Raw genomic sequence first — 15638 nt, forward strand, 5'->3', positions numbered from 1 at the left:
AGGCCCTGCCAGGGGCTCTGAGCTCTCCCTGGAGCCTTCTCTTGTGCGGGTGAGCACCCCTAGCTGTCCCAGGCTGGCTGCACAGCAGAGGCGATAACAGAAACTTCTGCTGCCACTGTGATCAGCCCCTCACGGGAGGATGTTCCCAGCAGGAGCTCCCAGAGCACAAAGCGGAGGTTCGGCTCAGGTCCAAGCACAGCTGTGTGTTTGCTGTCTGTACTTGCTGGGACAGCAGACATGGCCCTGGGCATGCACAGCACAGGCACCGGGGCTGGGCAGTATGGACAGGGGAGCAAGAGGGATGGCACCAGCAGAGTTTAAGGTAAAGTCCTGTGGAATTGAGGTACCAGTAGCATCAGGAGGCAGCTGCTTCCTATGCAGGAGTTTTCAGGAATATGATTTTGGACTCACCTGCCTGAATTTTCTGCTTAGGATCCAAAAGGTCTCTTGGAGTCAGCTCATACTACCCAAATATCCAAGGCAGCTGGTGCAGTGGGGGAATAACCTGGTTAAATCCCAACAAGAGCTCAAGATCAGCTGCCTCAGCCCTGATCCTAACACCAGGTATGTGCTAGCCTGCCCCTGAGAGCACTTGTCAAGCTCCCAGCAAAGCTGAAAACAAGCATTTCAGGGAAGGAGTCACAGCCCCAAGGCTGCTGGAGCTCCAGGAGCATTTGGACAACGCTCTCAGGGATGCACAGGGTGGGAGTGTTGGGGTGTCTGCGCAGGGCCAGGAGCTGGACTCCATGACTCTCCCTGGTGGGACCTTCCCAGCTCAGGATATTCTGTTGTTCTGTGATACCCTTCCACCATTGCAAGCCCTCAGCAGCTGAGCAAAACAGTTCCACCTGTAGGGAAACAGAAAATGTATTTATTTTGGGTTTGATTGATGAACACAGGTGATAACCCCCATCATGCGTCAAGCACTTGTGTTTCACACGTCTCCTCCAGCTTTCCTAGAACATCTCCTTGCTTCTGTGCTCTGCTGCCAAGAAGCAGCTGTTTGAAAAGGTGCTTCCCATGGAAAGACCGGGTTCCTGCCCCAGCAGAAAACAGAGGAAGGTACAGAGGGAAGGGCAGACAGGATGAAGAAAAAGAGTTGCATTCAGGTGTGTTCTGAGAGGGGATTCCCACAGTATGGTGCAGAAGGCTGTGGAATATGTGCAAGTGTTTGAGGACAGCTTTAGACAGTTTAAATTTATTGTACCTGGAAACTTAGTGCTATATAGCATTCCCCAGAGCAGCTGTGGCCGCCCCTGGATCCCTGGCAGTGTCCAAGGCCAGGCTGGACGAGGCTTGGAGCACCCTGGGATAGTGGAAGGTGTCTATTCACATAGCAGGGGGTGGGATGAGATGATCTTTGAGGTTTCTTCCAAACCACTCTGTGACTGTATGATAAAGAGAACAAGTAATATTTGCCCACATGCCAGCATGTTTCCCTCTTTGAGATCAGTGCTTGAAAGTTGCTTGGAGACTTTGCAGAGAGCTTCTCTGAAAACAAAGAAAAAGGCACATTTTAAGGCAGGTAAATGGAGAGCTGCAGTAACAACTAGAGCTCTTACAGTTTTTAGCCAAGTAAATATTTGTGTTAGCTCAAATATTTTCCTCTTCCTATCTGGGTGAAATCCTAGCTGCAGAGCTTTGGGGCTTTTTAACCCTAAACAAGAGATCCAAAAATAGCCACCTGCTCAGAGCCTTTACATGGGCAGCAAGTTCCTCCTCTGCTCATTTCCAAACTCAGTTAAACCCAGGCTCTCGTGCTGGGGAGGTGCCTGCACACCAGATTACTGCCCTCTCAGGAATATGTCTCTTTTTTTTTTTCCCCATTCTGTCAATTTTTTCTCCATGAGACTTTTGCTGCAGCTGGGCACCACTTTCAGGAAACAAATTGCTTTTATTGAGCTGCTTCCCAAGCAGTTCCAGTCGCAAATGCTGCCTAAAATGGAAAAGAAAAATCTTTTCTTTTAATGAGTCAGTCTGTGATTATTTTATAATGGTGCAGTAAATACCAGTTGAGGTTTATAAATATGAATTTGAATGAATCTCTGCGTTCTGGTCTCCTGGACACCTCTGTGAGCGACGTGCTGCTCTATTCCCATCCTGAGCTGCCATCTAATGGTGAACACGGTGGTGGCTGCTGGGATGGGAATTGGACTGGATTATTTTAAAGGTCTCTTCCAAATTTAACAATTCTGTGATTTTAGGTGGGGGGTTGGATTCTGCTCCCAGAGAACAAGGGACAGGAGGAGGAGAGGACATGGCCTCAGATTGTGCCAGGGGAGGTTCAGGTTGGACACCAGTAGGAGTTTCCTCATGAAAAGGGGTTGAAAGGGGGTGTCCAGGGAGGTGTTGTAGTCTGAGTTCCTGGAGGTGTCCAAGGAAGGCCTGGACATGGCACTCTATGCTATGGCTGGTGACAAGGTGGGGATTTGGCACAGGTTGGACTCGATGATCTCGGAGGGCTTTTCCAACCTAAATGATCCTGATTGATTGAATCACAAAATATCCTGAGCTAGAAAGTACCCACAAGGACCATTGAGTCCAGCCCCTCAACAATCTCTGTGCATCCCTGGCAGCGCTGTCCAAACGCTCCTGGAGCTCTGGCAGCCTCGGGGCCGTGCCCATTCCCTGGGGAGCCTGGGCAGTGCCCAGCACCCTCTGGGGGAAGAACCTTTCCCGGCACTCAAACCTAAACCTCCCTGGCACCGCTCCAGCCGTTGCCTGCATCTTGTCAGTGGTCACCAGAGAGAAGAGATCAATGCCTGACCTTCCTGCTCCCTCACGAAGAAGTTCTAACCGCGATGAGCCTCCCCTCAGTCTCCTCCAACTGAACAGACCAAGTGCCCTCAGCCGCCCCTCATTCGGCTTCCCCTCGAAGCCCTTCACCATTTCCGTAGCCGTCCTTTGGACGCTCTCTAACAGTTTGATACTTTTGTTATATTGCGGTGACTAAAATCGCTCACAACGTTCAAGGTGAGGCCGCACCAGTGCGGAGCGGCGCGGGGCAGCCCCCTCCCTCGATCGGCTGGTGGTGCTGTGCCTGATGCACACTAAAAGCACCATGAGCGGAGGGCGAATACCGCGGTGTCTTTCCCGATGGGAGGGTGAATACCGCGGTGTCTCTCCCTATGGCAGGTTTTATTCACAAGGACGGCCAGACAACCGCTCCCGCACCCGCAGCCCTCACGGCACGACACTGCCGCCATCTTGGGGAGGGGCGGGGACGGGGCGGTCCCGGGCCGCCCCCGTCCGAAATCTCGCGAGATGCGCGCGCGCTGCCGGCGCGCCCCGCCCTTCCTCTTCCTCTGCCGCCACCGCCCCGAGGTGAGGAGTCATGGCTGGTCCCGTCCCGCGCCATCCGCCGCCATCTGCCCCCATCCCGCCCCATCCCCGCCGGCACCGGCGTCTCGGACACCGGGGTCGGTCCAACGTGCCCCGCGCCCGCGGTATTCCCCGGGATGGCGCGCGGGAGGACGGGGAGGGATGCGGATGCGGGGCGCGGTGATGGGGCAGGCCTGGGAAAATTCGTGGCTGCGATGATGACTTTCTTAGGACACCTTTGGATGTAACTGTGAAAAGAACACGTAATTCCTGAGCAGCTGCGGCGGTAAGGGGAGCAATCCGGGTTCTGCGTGCCAGCGTTGGAAATTTAATGTTTTAACTCGTGTTTTTCAGCTAAGCTCTCAAGATGGTGCGCTACTCCCTGGATCCGGAGAACCCCACGAAATGTGAGTTGCTGTTTTAGGAGAGTTCGTGTGGGATTTCACGGAAACCGGTAAGGTTTTGATTTTAGAACTTGGTCTTTTTTCTCTTTTGCAGCATGCAAGTCGCGAGGATCTAACCTGCGTGTGCACTTCAAGGTAAGGAGTGTGTGAGTAGCAGGAATTGCAAGTTCATGCGGTGTTTTACTGGTTTTTTGTTAGTTTTTGTTGGGTTTTTTTTAAAGAAGCCTGGACTGGCTTGGGTTGAAAGGGATTGTGAGGATTATCTCGTTACTCTCTGTCGTGGTTAGGGCCTGAGCTCCCGTCCAGCCTGGCCTTGGACACTGCCAGGGATCCAGGGGCAGCCACAGCTGCTCTGGGCACCCTGGGCCAGGGCCTGCCCACCCTCCCAGACAGCAATTCCTATCCAATATCCCATCTAACCCCTCTTTTTTGGGAAGTGTCTTTTATTCTTTAGTCGTTAAGTGATTGCTGTTAGCGTCTTGTAATGGTCTCCATCCACAAAAAATAAAAGAGTCTGTATCCTAAAATTGTCTCTGTCTAATTCAGATAACTACATACAGCAGGGAAACAGTTGCAGTGAATTTATCAGACACTGGGTTAGTGTTTGGTGTGAAATTTGTCTAATTTCCCCCACTCTTTTTGGTTGTGTGGTGTTTGCCACAAGGATCTCAGTTCCTTTGGAAAAGGCTTAGGTGCAGAAAAGAAATCAGAAGTGTTATTTAAACAAAAAACCCAGCACCTAGCAGATCCTTTTTTGCTCAGTGTAATACAACGTTTTCACATTGTTTTCCTTTTTTTATTATAAACAGGTTGGATTATAGTTAGAGCTGGCTTACACAATTAGTAAATGCTGTTCGAAAGACTGATCTTCTGTCCTTAGTTTTTATTTGAGCCTTTTTTTCTCTATAATTCCTTCAGAGAAAACAACATTGTTAACAATTGTCACAGTGTTTCCTCATCAGTTTCTGTGAGGTGCTGTGTTTGACATTTTTGTGACTTTTTTTTAAGAATTTATCCATTAGGGTCTTGCTTTTTTAGATTAGTGGCCAAAGAGGAGCTATGAAAAGTATAAGCACTTAAATTACACTTTTATTGAGAGTTACAAATTTCCTTGTTGGATTTAGCCACTGCTTAAAAAAAGAAGTGTGCTGGACCCATAGATTCACTAGTGGCAGTCATACCAAGGGTTAGAAAAGTGGGTAGCAAAGAAAAAAGTGTTGTTAATTAATTATTTTTCACTCTTTGACTTGGGTCTTTTTCGGTAAGTGCTGCATTTGTAGCCAAAAGAATTGTATCCAGCGAGGACAGGGGAGCGGTTGTGGTTGTGCTCATGCTGTCTCTTGGAAAGGTGCGTTCAGAGGATCTTTTCTGTGCCCTGTGTCGGTAGAACACCCGCGAGACCGCGCAGGCCATCAAGGGCATGCACATCCGCAAGGCCACCAAGTACCTGAAGGACGTCACCCTGAAGAAGCAGTGTGTCCCCTTCCGGCGCTACAACGGCGGCGTCGGGAGATGCGCCCAGGTGAGCTCCTGGGAAAAGGTGATGTAGGGATGGTGTGGACGTAGTCTTGTCATTTTTTGATAGTGAACTTGCTTTAAAACACAGAATCGCAGGGTGGTTTGGGTTGGAAGGGACCCCAAAGCTCATCTCACTCCAATCCCCTGCCATGGGCAGGGGCATCTTTCACCAGACCGGGTTGCTCAAGACAGAGAAAAAGGTGGCTCTTAATTCCCGTAGATGCATCTACTTGAAGTGTATGCATCTAGCTGGCAGCATTGAGTAAAGGGATGAAATTTTGTTGGGTTTGGTGCACAGCAAAATAGAATAGATTCTAATCCGTTCTAATCTGTAAGATCTGGGGTCTTCAGCGCAGGAAGGACATAAACCTGTTGCAGCCAGTCCAGAGGAGGCCACCGAGATGCTCCAGGGCTGGAGCCCCTCTGCTCTGCAGCCAGCCTGGGACAGCTGGGGGTGTTCAGCTGCACAAGAGAAGGCTCCAGGGAGAGCTCAGAGCCCCTGGCAGGGCCTAAAGGGGCTCCAGGAGAGCTGCAGAGGGACTGGGGCCAAGGCATGGAGGGACAGGAGCCAGGGAATGGCTTCCCAGTGCCAGAGGGCAGGGCTGGATGGGATATTGGGAAGGAATTGCTGTCTGGGAGGGTGGGCAGGCCCTGGCCCAGGGTGCCCAGAGCAGCTGTGGCTGCCCCTGGATCCCTGGCAGTGTCCAAGGTTAGGTTGGAGGGGGCTTGGAGCAATGTGGGATAGTGGCAGGTGTCCCTGCCCATGGCAGGGGGTGGGACTGGATGAACTTCAAGGTCTCCTCCAACCCAAACCATTCTGTGATAATGGCAAGTTAAAAGTGTATAGTAGGTCACTTAAATGGAGTTGTACCAGGTCAAAAGCAGGACTGCCATTGTTGTCCTCTCATTCCAGGCCAAGCAGTGGGGCTGGACGCAGGGCCGGTGGCCCAAGAAGAGCGCGGAGTTCTTGCTGCACATGCTGAAGAATGCAGAGAGCAACGCTGAGCTCAAGGTGGGTGTTACAAAGTGGTGGTGTCGTGGTGTGTGTTGGCACCCCTGGCCTGGGTGTCACTGACATGGAGAACCACTTCCCAGCTGCTTTGTCCACAGAACTGAATTGTATGGAGGCTTTGGTGTGGCTCCTTGTTTAAGCAGGCTATGTGTCTTCTTCAAGTTAAAATGGTACCAACAGTTGTTCACAGGAAAAAACTAAACTAAAAAATTTTCACTCAAAAGGTCTGCTTAGAGATCTTAAAATCTGTGAAACTGAGATGTGCAGACTCTTGGTCAGTTTGCATCTTTGTTAGAGTGCTTAATTTGGTAGCTTTGTTGGCAGTGTTGGAGTAACGCCACTTAAAGGTGATGCTTTTAAGTAGCCACAAAATAAGCATAAACAATGAGCCATTGGCATAATTCTAAAGTATTTGTGATGCGTGAGGGTGTGATTTTGATTGGCGCTTGCTTTGGTAAGTCTTCATGACCCTGCCTAGCTCAGCAGTTCCAGTGGTAAATCCTTGGAAAACCTCAGCTACATGGCACCACCAAGCTTGGCTGTTTCATTGGTGAATGCTTGGAAAACCCTTGGCTCCATCATACCACCAAGCTTGTCTGAGTGACAGCAGTGGTGTCTGGGGTGATTACTCACATTTTTGCTGCAGAGATGGTTTATCTGAAGATAAAAATGGGTCACAGGTTTTACTCCTTTCCAGGGTCTCGATGTGGATTCCCTGGTCATCGAGCACATCCAGGTGAACAAGGCTCCCAAGATGCGCCGGCGCACGTACCGGGCGCACGGCAGGATCAACCCCTACATGAGCTCCCCCTGCCACATCGAGATGATCCTCACAGAGAAGGAGCAGATCGTGCCCAAGCCAGAGGAGGAAGTCGCCCAGAAGAAAAAGGTACCGCGTGTTGTGTGCTCCGTTCCTGTAACGGTGTTAGGACAGCCGAGTGTCCGGCACAGAGAGGGGTTGCTGTGATGACTATCTTAGGACACCTTTGGAATACCCATGAAAAAAAATTAGGTCTTTCTGAGCAACCTCATTTTAAAATTATTAACACGATACTAAGCGCTTTAAAACCCTGAGAACCATTTTTTTCTTGCAGAGGGGGTTTGTTCTTTCCTCCCTCACAGCAGATGCGGCATTCCCAGACTCTTGTGTGTGAACCTGGGGTGTGTGCAATAAAATGACTGGAGTTTAGAGCCTGCAAGCAGTGTAGTGCGTGTAGGGACTCCATGTGCAGGTGTGATGAGTGTCATTCATGAGGGAATTCCTAACAGCTCTCAGCACTTGTAAAAGATAACTTAAGAATGTTTTGGGAATTTCACCATTTTCTTCTTTCTGTGTTTGTTTCCCAGATCTCCCAGAAGAAACTGAAGAAGCAAAAGCTAATGGCTCGGGAGTAAATCTGCATGGACAGATGTACATAAATAAAGTTTTAAAATTTGGATTGATTCTGTTGCTCTGCTGCAAGTCTGACCCAGCGCTGGGCGTTGCTGTGGGACAGAGGCAGTGAATATTATAGAATCATAGCAATGGTTTGGCTGGGAAGGGATTTTAAAGAGCATCCAGTTTCACCTGATGGGCAGGGACACCTCCCACTATCCCAGACTGCTCCAAGCCCCAATGTCCCGCCTGGCCTTGGACACTGCCAGGGATCCAGGGGCAGCCACAGCTGCTCTGGGCGCCCTGTGCCAGGGGCCTCCCCACGCTCCCAGCCGGGCATTCCTTCCCACTATGGGGCAGTCAGGCCGGGCCGCGTGTCCCGCGGGGCTGTCCCTCCGCTCCCCGCTTCCCGCTCCGGGATAACCGTGGCTCCGCCCCGCGCTGGGGGCGGGGCCCGCCGTGCCACGTGGTGCGCGCTGCCGCCTGCCATTGGTCGGAAGCACCGCCCCGGAAGCGCGGGTCCGTTCCGGTGCGGGCGCAGGTGGGTGCGGAGCTCCGGGAGCGCTGGGAGCACCGGGAGCAGGGAATGATCCCTTGCCCACATCCTGTCTCACCCCGCCCGCCGCCGCCACTCCGCACGGCCCGCGTGTGCCCGGCAGCGCCGGTAACCGGGGGCGCACGGGCTGTACCGGCCCCAACCGCCCTCGGAGAGCGGAACGGCAACGCTTGACATAAGTCCCTCCTAGTCTGGCTCGTCCTTCATGGAAAAGGGGGAAAACCCGGCGGTTTTGCCCATGTAGCGTTTCCCAGCCGCTGGGAGCAAAGCGCTGCCGTGCCGAGGTTTGCCCGTCAGCGTTTTCCGCGCTGGCCCCGCGTGTGGGGGCTGACAGAAACCAGCAACACCGCCTGTGCAAAAAAATAGCTTGCCGGTTAAAGCCTGACCACCTTTTCATTCTCCTTTTTTCCCCTCTTTTGTGCTTTTTTCCTTGCCAACCAGGTGGCGGAACATCACCAAGTCGCAGAAGGAATTCATCAGGACGGTGTCACACCCTGATCCCAGGGATCGCTGGTGCATCCGGCAGAGGTAGGGATGCTTTTTTGGCCAGGAATCTTCACAGGAAGCGGCTGCAGAAACAACACAACACGTGCTGTTTCCCTAGAAAAGAGCATGGAGGGACAGGACACAGGGAATGGCTTCCCGGTGCCAGAGGGCAGGGATGGATGGGATACTGGGAAGGAATTCCTGGCTGGGAGGGTGGGGAGGGGCTGGGATGGAATTCCCAGAGAAGTTGTGGCTGCCCCTGGATCCCTGGAAGTGTCCAAGGCCAGGGGCTTGGAGCAGCCTGGGATAATGGAAGGTGTCTCTGCCCATGGCAGGGGGTAGAAGGAAATGATCTTGAAGGTCCCTTCCAACCCAAATAATTCCATAAGTCTGAAGTGACTCAACAGCCAGAAGTGTTCCCTCCAGCCACTTTCTTCAGCTTCTGGATGAATCCACAACATTTTGCTGGAAATTTAATATTTAGGAAGTTCTGGTGGAGAGAGTACCTGAATTTTTTTTTTTTAAATGAGTTTAAAGGATTAACTCATTTGTGTTGTCTCAATGTAAGATTCCTCTCTGACTTCAGAGAGTAGTTTTAAATGGTATTTGAAGCAGCCAGAACAGAACCTGGCTGTACGCAGCTGGAAATTGATTTTTTTTTTCCATAGGGCTAAAAATCTTCAGCATAGCTTAAAAAAAAAAGCAAAGCAAAACTGGTCCCTAGTGAAGTGTGCACATCTGCCTCTTCATTCTCCATTTTGGAAAGCTTTTGTTTTGCTTCTTGGTGTGAGAATTGAGATGTCAGCAGCCTAGAGAGGGGAACTGTGAAGGGCAAAGTTGTGTGGCAGCAGAGTGTGCCTAATGTTTTGTTCATCAGCTCTGGCAGGGACAGGTCTGGCTCTAATTAACTGCTTCCTCTCCCAGTTAGACCTCTCTCCCCCCTTGCTTTGCTTTTCTGTTTTTTTTTTTTTTAGCATAGACTCCAAGGTGCCAATTTTGAAGACTTCTGGGGTTTCAGAGAGAGGGGATGGTTCCTTTTCTAGTAGTTAATTGTATGGGGTTGGTGTGGGATCCAGTGAGGCCAGGAGGAAGAAAGTAACCCATATTCTATTTCTCTCAAATCCTGACTGGAATTCTCTTCCCTTCTCCCATTGTCCTGCCCTTCAGTGGTAACCCACTGGATGGATTGCCTTTCTACTGTCTGATTGCTCCTTAAGTAAAAACGGAATAAGCAAAACAAACCCTTTGGACTCGTAATATAGCAAGAACTGGGCTAATATCTGCAGCTTGCTGCTTAAACTGTTTTTGTGTGGTTTAATCAAAACCACTCACTTCCTGAATTTGTTTTTCTTAGTTGCGTCTGTAGGACTGATGAATTAATAGCAAATTGGTTTGGTTTTTTTTGTTAAAATGGCAAGAATGTTCCCTTTGTTGGAGATTTGATAACATTGGAACACACAGCATTTTTTAAACTTCAACAGCTAATTTATAATTACAGAATAATCTATGTTCGGGTATCAACGATGTTTTTTATTTACCATTTAAATACTGTCTGTAGCTTGCAGCACACAAACACTGCCACCCTAAGCTGTTTTTTTCCCCCCTCACCACCTTTGCCCCAGCACAGGAGGGAGCCATGGTGTGCATTCCGTGCATCGTGATCCCTGTTCTGCTCTGGCTCTACAAGAAGTTTGTGGAGCCCTACATCTACCCCGTGATCGCGCCCTTCATCAAGCGCCTGCTGCCCAAGAAGGCTGTGCAGGAAGGAGCAGACGCCAAACAGGGGCCAGCAGGCAGCGCTGGGGACCCTCAGGGACCTTCAGCCACCAAAAGAGACCAGGAGGATGGATCTGGAAGCCATAAAGTAAGATTAATTCACCCAGCTAACCGGGGAAAGCTCCAGGATGGGCCACCCAGTGGTAGTTCAGGGCAGGCACCACAGGAGGGTGAATAGTTGGGTGTATGAACAGACCTTTTGGTGGTTATTTTTGTAGAAACAGCAGTTACCACTACCAAGCCAGCTAGAAATAGTTTCTTCAAGGCAGCTTCTGGTCTCAGAGGGACAGGAATTGCACCCGTATCCTGAAACAGCTTAATTAATTTTTTTTTTTTTTTTAAAGACTGGCTGTTCTTTCAGAGAAGAAAAAAGTCAAATATTTGGTAAATCACAACAGATGTATGAAGCAGAAATTAAAAACAACCCCCTCTCTTCAGCTAGCTCTGCCACGCATAGTGGGGGAAGGTGCTTAGTGCATATAAATTATGCTTTTGTTATTTATCTTCTATCAAAATGCAAGGACTTGTAAATGTTGTCACTGCCCTCATTCCTCCCTTCCCCCTGAAGCAATAATTATTGTAAATCTACACAGACACCACCACTTTTGGTTCTTGCTCCGTATTTCTTCACAGATCTTCACCGGCCTTGCTTCTAAAAGCCATTTTTGTCACCAGCTGTTCTTGTTTTAGGTGTGAAGTTCTAATTTGACATCTCATTAATGACACTCTCTTTTATTTGCAGTCTGAAAGCAATGGCATTGCAAATGGAACCACTGCAAAGAGATCCGCAGCAGCTCATGACAAGAAAACAGCTTAAAGGAGTTAATTCCTAAGGATTTTATTCCCTCGTGTCCAGTATGAACTGCTGATATTCCTCTGACTTTCAGACTTTTTTCTTTGCACATTTCAGCTGAATAAAAAACTTCACTGCTTGCAGGAGAGAGTCTCTTTTGCCTTTAAAATGGCAGCCGGCTCATTTGTTGATGTAAAATATTTGAGAGCTGAAGTTCTTGTATTTTTCTTGCTGGAACTACTTTTCATCTCTCATCTGTTTGGTGTGATTAGAGTTTAGGTTAAATAACATACGAATACATTATCTATGGAAGGTAAATGTATCTTAGCATCTTGATGTCACTAAGTGCTAGTGCAATACTTGAGGCTTTCACCTTAAAGGCTCTATCTGTTCTTGGTGAAGAACTGTGGACTGCATTGTGACAACAAAAGCTCATCGTTTATCTATGAAGAGTTTAGATTTTCCATGTCAAATCTATGGATGAGCTAAAGGAGTTATGCTACATAAAAATTTTACTTAGCTTACTGAAAGAAAAAGGTCTTGATGTGATATTTCCATTAATTATTTTCCTTGAAATATCATGCCTTTTATTTTCCTGAAGATGAGCAGCAGAGGCATGATGCAAGAGAATGCTGCTTTATGTTCCGTTCTAGTGATTTAAAATGGTGCTGTTCTGGCTTTAAAAAAAACCCCCAACATACAACTAAAACCTCTTTAACATGCTTATGTAATTTTAATTATAATAAACCAGGATTTTACGTAAAAATAAGTCGCTTCATACAATTATTACACAGAATTCTTAGGCTTCAGAGCTATAAACACCTCAAGTGGTGACAAAATCTTTGGAAACCTGGAGACAGGCCCCAGACAGAAGGAGGTCCCAAAATAACTGAGTGCATGATAAAGTGAACTGGGCAAGCTTTGCCTCCTCCTGGGAAGATGGATTCTGCTGCTGACTTGCATCCCAGCTGTGAAGGGATTTAAGTGTCCCTGTGCTTAGTAAGGGATAGAAGTGGTAATTCCTGCTTTTTCCTGTCTGCCAAACAGAGAGCTCTTTAAAAGATGCAAAATTAAACCATTTCAGCAGTTTTGGATTGGTCTTTATGATTTAATTTCCCTAAAATCCTCCCTCGGGCAGGCCTAAAAATGCACCTTTTTATACAGGTAGTCCTTGAACCGTCACTGTCTTATTCTTGTAACCGTGATTTCTCTCACCAGATAATTAATTACTCCAGTATCTAATTTTGCCCACCCAATGCCTGTGGTGAGATACCTCATTTCCTGCCAGTGCCTGGTTTGGTCAGATGTGGTGTGAATCGATCTGCAGCATTCACAGATGTGCCCCTGTAGTCACAGCCATGCCTTTGCAATGAGCTCAGTCCCAGACACCTCCGTGTGAGCTCCTGATTAATGCTGTTTGCTCCCCTTAATGAGTGAGTCTGTTCGGACCTGAATTTGGAATTGCTCTTTAACCAGCTCTTACCTCATCTTTGGGACATGACCCCCCATTGGATCAGAGTAACACAGCTTTCTCCTAGATCAGGGAATCCCAGGGTCATTCAGGTTGGAAAAGACCATCGAGTCCCAGCCGTGCCTGATCCCCACCTTGTCACTAGCCCAGAGCACTGAGTGCCACGTCCAGGCATTCCTTGGACACCTCCAGGGATAGGCACTCCAACACCTCCCTGGGCAGCCCCTGCCAAGGCCTGACCACCCTTTCCATGGGGAAATTCCTGCTGGTGACCTACCTGAGCCTCCCCTGGCCCAGCCTGAGGCCGTTCCCTCTCCTCCTGTCCCTGTTCCCTGCGAGCAGAGCCCGACCCCCCCGGCTGCCCCCTCCTGTCAGGGACTTGTGCAGAGCCACAAGGTCCCCCCTGAGCCTCCTTTGCTCCAGCCTGAGCCCCTTTCCCAGCTCCCTCAGCCGCTCCTGGGGCTCCAGCCCCTTCCCAGCTCCGTTCCCTTCCCTGGACACGCTCCAGCTGCTCCATGTCCTTTTTGTCCTGAGGGGCCCAGACACAGGATTGGAGATGCCTCAGGCATGCCCAGTCCAAGCTGCAACTTTGCAGCTAAACAAGAATATGTGTTCTGACATCCTGAGCATTGCTGAAGAGATTGTCCCTTCCATGCTGTTTTAATATGTTGGGCATCTCATAAACAGGCCATAGTTTTAGAGCATATCCGCCTCTAAACAGCTGTGTACACAACAAAGAGTAGAGCAAGAGCTTTACTGGGCCTCCTTTAATCTGTAAATGTATCCAGTCAATTTATGAAGTCTGCATAATTAATTTTTTTTAGTTATTTAAGATATTAATACAGAAGGAAGTGCATCGAACAGTAACATAAAAAATAAAGTGTATAGTAAATTAGACTGCAGGCTGCACCAGGCTTCCAGCTATGTGCCAGCACTGTATTTAAACACCAGGCCTTCTGAGAAAATTATGAAAACAGGCAGATAATGCAAGTAAGATGACACATTTATGCTCTCTGGAATGGTGTTCCACTGCTTTTATTAGCTGCAGTTGAACCGTAAAGTGAGCAATCCACATCACAAAACTTTCTGTGTGAGGCACTTCACTGGAAGTCCTGTCAGGAGATTTGTGTTGTAACTCCTCTGCCCCTATTCTTTTTCAATAATAGGTCAATAGTCCTGTTGTGTTGTGAATAGTTAAATAAAAATCAGGTGAAAGCAAAGGCCCAAGCCTGGGCAGGAGTGCAGGAATATTAGTGCAGTAATATTACCATATCCCGCAGCTGTAGGGAGGAGGAGAGAAATCCAGCAGGCAGGAATTGTGCAGCAAGATTGATCTATTTAATTATTTTACAAACTCTTTTATAGACTTTTTTCTTCATAGTCTAATTGGACAAAGGATCAGCCACCCCTTAGGGGTGATTGGCTAAAATCCTAAAACATCCATTGTCAAAATATTTTCCTACTGTACTATAAACAAAGCTCAGCAAGATTGCAGGTGTTCATGGTTTATAAACTCTGCTAATATCTTGTGTGAGAGAGAAAAGTATCCCATGGCTTAGAAACCAGCAGGAAAATTCCTTGCTAACAGCATTTTTGTATCCACACAGGAGATCATCTGCTGGGATGCAAAGGAGTGCACAAAGCCTTCTTTAAGAAAAATAAGCAGCCAGAAATTAAGGAAATCCTCATGTGAGAGAATAATATCTATCAAGTGAGTTGAATTTCACTGAGAAAATTCCCCTGTGCTCATTACTCGCTAAAAACAAGATTTACAAAAGGTTTAGGCACCTGATGGTGGCACATGGACATCTACCAGAATTTCCTAAACCAAGTAGCAGCTTCGTTTACACTGAAGACAGAAAATTTCAGAGCTGGCATCTTTGGGGGACCACAGTACTGCAAATCTAGTCCTAAGTTCTTCAGCATTAAACCTGTCTGGCTTTATTTAAATACTATTGAGGAAAGATCAATAAATCAATATTTGAAAAGCCATCATTCAAATAAACTAATTTCAAATATTTTTTCATAATGGGAAGGTCTAAATGGGATGTGGTACCTTCTGTGTGTTGGTTTGCACAGGTAGCTGGATGCCAAGAAGTTAATTGAAGACAACATTTAAACAAATGCAAGTATATGCCAAAAATTTTTAAATAAAAATTAATTAATTTTATGTTTCTAATTATTTTGATGGGCCTGATGCTGAAAGGAAAGAAAATTCTAGCGTATTAAATTGCACATGATCAGCTGCTAAGAATGTCTAAACTGACAATAAAGTTAAATTCTGATCTAATGACAGTTAACACAATATGCTGTTATTACCCAGATGTAGCAGTCATGTCCCAGCTGAATTCTGGGAGATGTTGGACGTGCTGCCGGGGTTCAGACCTCGGAGTCATTCCTTCATCATTTCTGTACAATGCAGAATATTTTTGCTGAAAGAACAGTGGCTCCAGAGGTTGCAGGTAAAGGAAATGAAGAGAAATTTAATTTACACTTAGGTTAACTGAATCTCCTTCAGTGAGAAGTAATTCCATTTCATTAAACTGCCTAAAACATGGAAGAAGGGATTATCTTCCTTGTGCAGTTTCCTGCTTGTTAGAGCACGCTCGCTGCACCAAATCATATTTTGGTTGTAACAGACTGCCATTATTCCTGTTTTCAGTGAACCTGGCTGCAGTAATTTAATTGAAAAGGCCTAGAAGGCAATGTTTGCCATGGTGATTCTCTTGCGTTAGAAATGCTTTTAGATGATAGTGCTGTATCTTTCACTGTTGTTTTAGAATCATGGAATGGTTTGGGTTGGACGGGGCCTTAAATCTCATCCCATCACACACTCTGCCATGGGCAGGGACACTGTCCACTATCCCAGGTCCAGCCTGTTTATGTTTCACTGTCATCCCAAAGCCCCGTCCAGCCTGGCTTTGGG

The 15638-nt window shown here is 47.9% G+C and overlaps 2 protein-coding genes, 1 long non-coding RNA gene and 2 other non-coding genes across 8 annotated transcripts; 4 read left to right on the top strand and 1 right to left on the bottom strand.

The window, feature by feature from the left end:
• Positions 1 to 1174: 1174 nt before the first annotated feature.
• On the bottom strand, positions 1175 to 3212 carry LOC121664703. The gene is made up of 2 exons (XR_006016098.1): positions 2768 to 3212; positions 1175 to 1491 (listed from the first exon to the last, which is right to left on the bottom strand). It is a non-coding gene; the product is annotated as an uncharacterized LOC121664703 (long non-coding RNA).
• Positions 3213 to 3277: 65 nt separating this feature from the next.
• Positions 3278 to 7698, top strand: RPL17 (ribosomal protein L17). Of its 2 annotated transcripts, none has more exons than XM_042028173.1 (7): positions 3278 to 3324; positions 3676 to 3728; positions 3820 to 3860; positions 5113 to 5247; positions 6157 to 6255; positions 6953 to 7144; positions 7603 to 7698. In XM_042028173.1, the coding sequence occupies exons 2-7, from the start codon at positions 3689 to 3691 to the stop codon at positions 7648 to 7650; spliced, it is 555 nt and encodes a 184-aa protein (XP_041884107.1). In that variant the 5' UTR covers positions 3278 to 3324; positions 3676 to 3688; the 3' UTR covers positions 7651 to 7698. The 2 variants fall into 2 exon arrangements, with proteins under 2 accessions (XP_041884107.1, XP_041884108.1); XM_042028174.1 differs by lacking the exon at positions 3278 to 3324 and adding an exon at positions 3332 to 3446.
• LOC121665058 lies at positions 3532 to 3600 on the top strand. The gene has a single exon (XR_006016213.1). It is a non-coding gene; the product is annotated as a small nucleolar RNA SNORD58 (small nucleolar RNA).
• Positions 7214 to 7282, top strand: LOC121665057. The gene has a single exon (XR_006016212.1). It is a non-coding gene; the product is annotated as a small nucleolar RNA SNORD58 (small nucleolar RNA).
• Positions 7699 to 8087: 389 nt separating the features above from the next.
• CUNH18orf32 (chromosome unknown C18orf32 homolog) lies at positions 8088 to 11384 on the top strand. Of its 3 annotated transcripts, none has more exons than XM_042028176.1 (4): positions 8088 to 8171; positions 8628 to 8714; positions 10300 to 10536; positions 11191 to 11384. In XM_042028176.1, exons 3-4 carry the CDS (start codon positions 10309 to 10311, stop codon positions 11263 to 11265), a joined length of 303 nt encoding a protein of 100 aa, XP_041884110.1. In that variant the 5' UTR covers positions 8088 to 8171; positions 8628 to 8714; positions 10300 to 10308; the 3' UTR covers positions 11266 to 11384. The 3 variants fall into 3 exon arrangements, with proteins under 3 accessions (XP_041884110.1, XP_041884112.1, XP_041884111.1); XM_042028178.1 differs by lacking the exon at positions 8088 to 8171 and adding an exon at positions 8178 to 8470; XM_042028177.1 differs by lacking the exon at positions 8088 to 8171 and having other exon boundaries at positions 8178 to 8714; positions 10295 to 10536.
• The last annotated feature ends 4254 nt before the right edge of the window (positions 11385 to 15638 follow it).

Source organism: Corvus kubaryi, unplaced genomic scaffold, assembly GCF_017639235.1.
Source record: "Corvus kubaryi isolate FWS band 111438036 unplaced genomic scaffold, C.kubaryi_AGA036_p1.0 37308, whole genome shotgun sequence".
NCBI lineage: Eukaryota > Metazoa > Chordata > Aves > Passeriformes > Corvidae > Corvus > Corvus kubaryi.

Coding starts and splice junctions, on each gene's coding strand:
- RPL17 (XM_042028173.1), top strand. CDS start 3,689: ATGGTGCGCTACTCCCTGGATCCGGAGAACCCCACGAAAT. Junction 6,256..6,952: donor AGAGCAACGCTGAGCTCAAG/GTGGGTGTTACA, acceptor ACTCCTTTCCAG/GGTCTCGATGTGGATTCCCT. Junction 7,145..7,602: donor AAGTCGCCCAGAAGAAAAAG/GTACCGCGTGTT, acceptor TTTGTTTCCCAG/ATCTCCCAGAAGAAACTGAA.
- CUNH18orf32 (XM_042028176.1), top strand. CDS start 10,309: ATGGTGTGCATTCCGTGCATCGTGATCCCTGTTCTGCTCTGGCTCTAC. Junction 10,537..11,190: donor ATGGATCTGGAAGCCATAAA/GTAAGATTAATT, acceptor TTTTATTTGCAG/TCTGAAAGCAATGGCATTGC.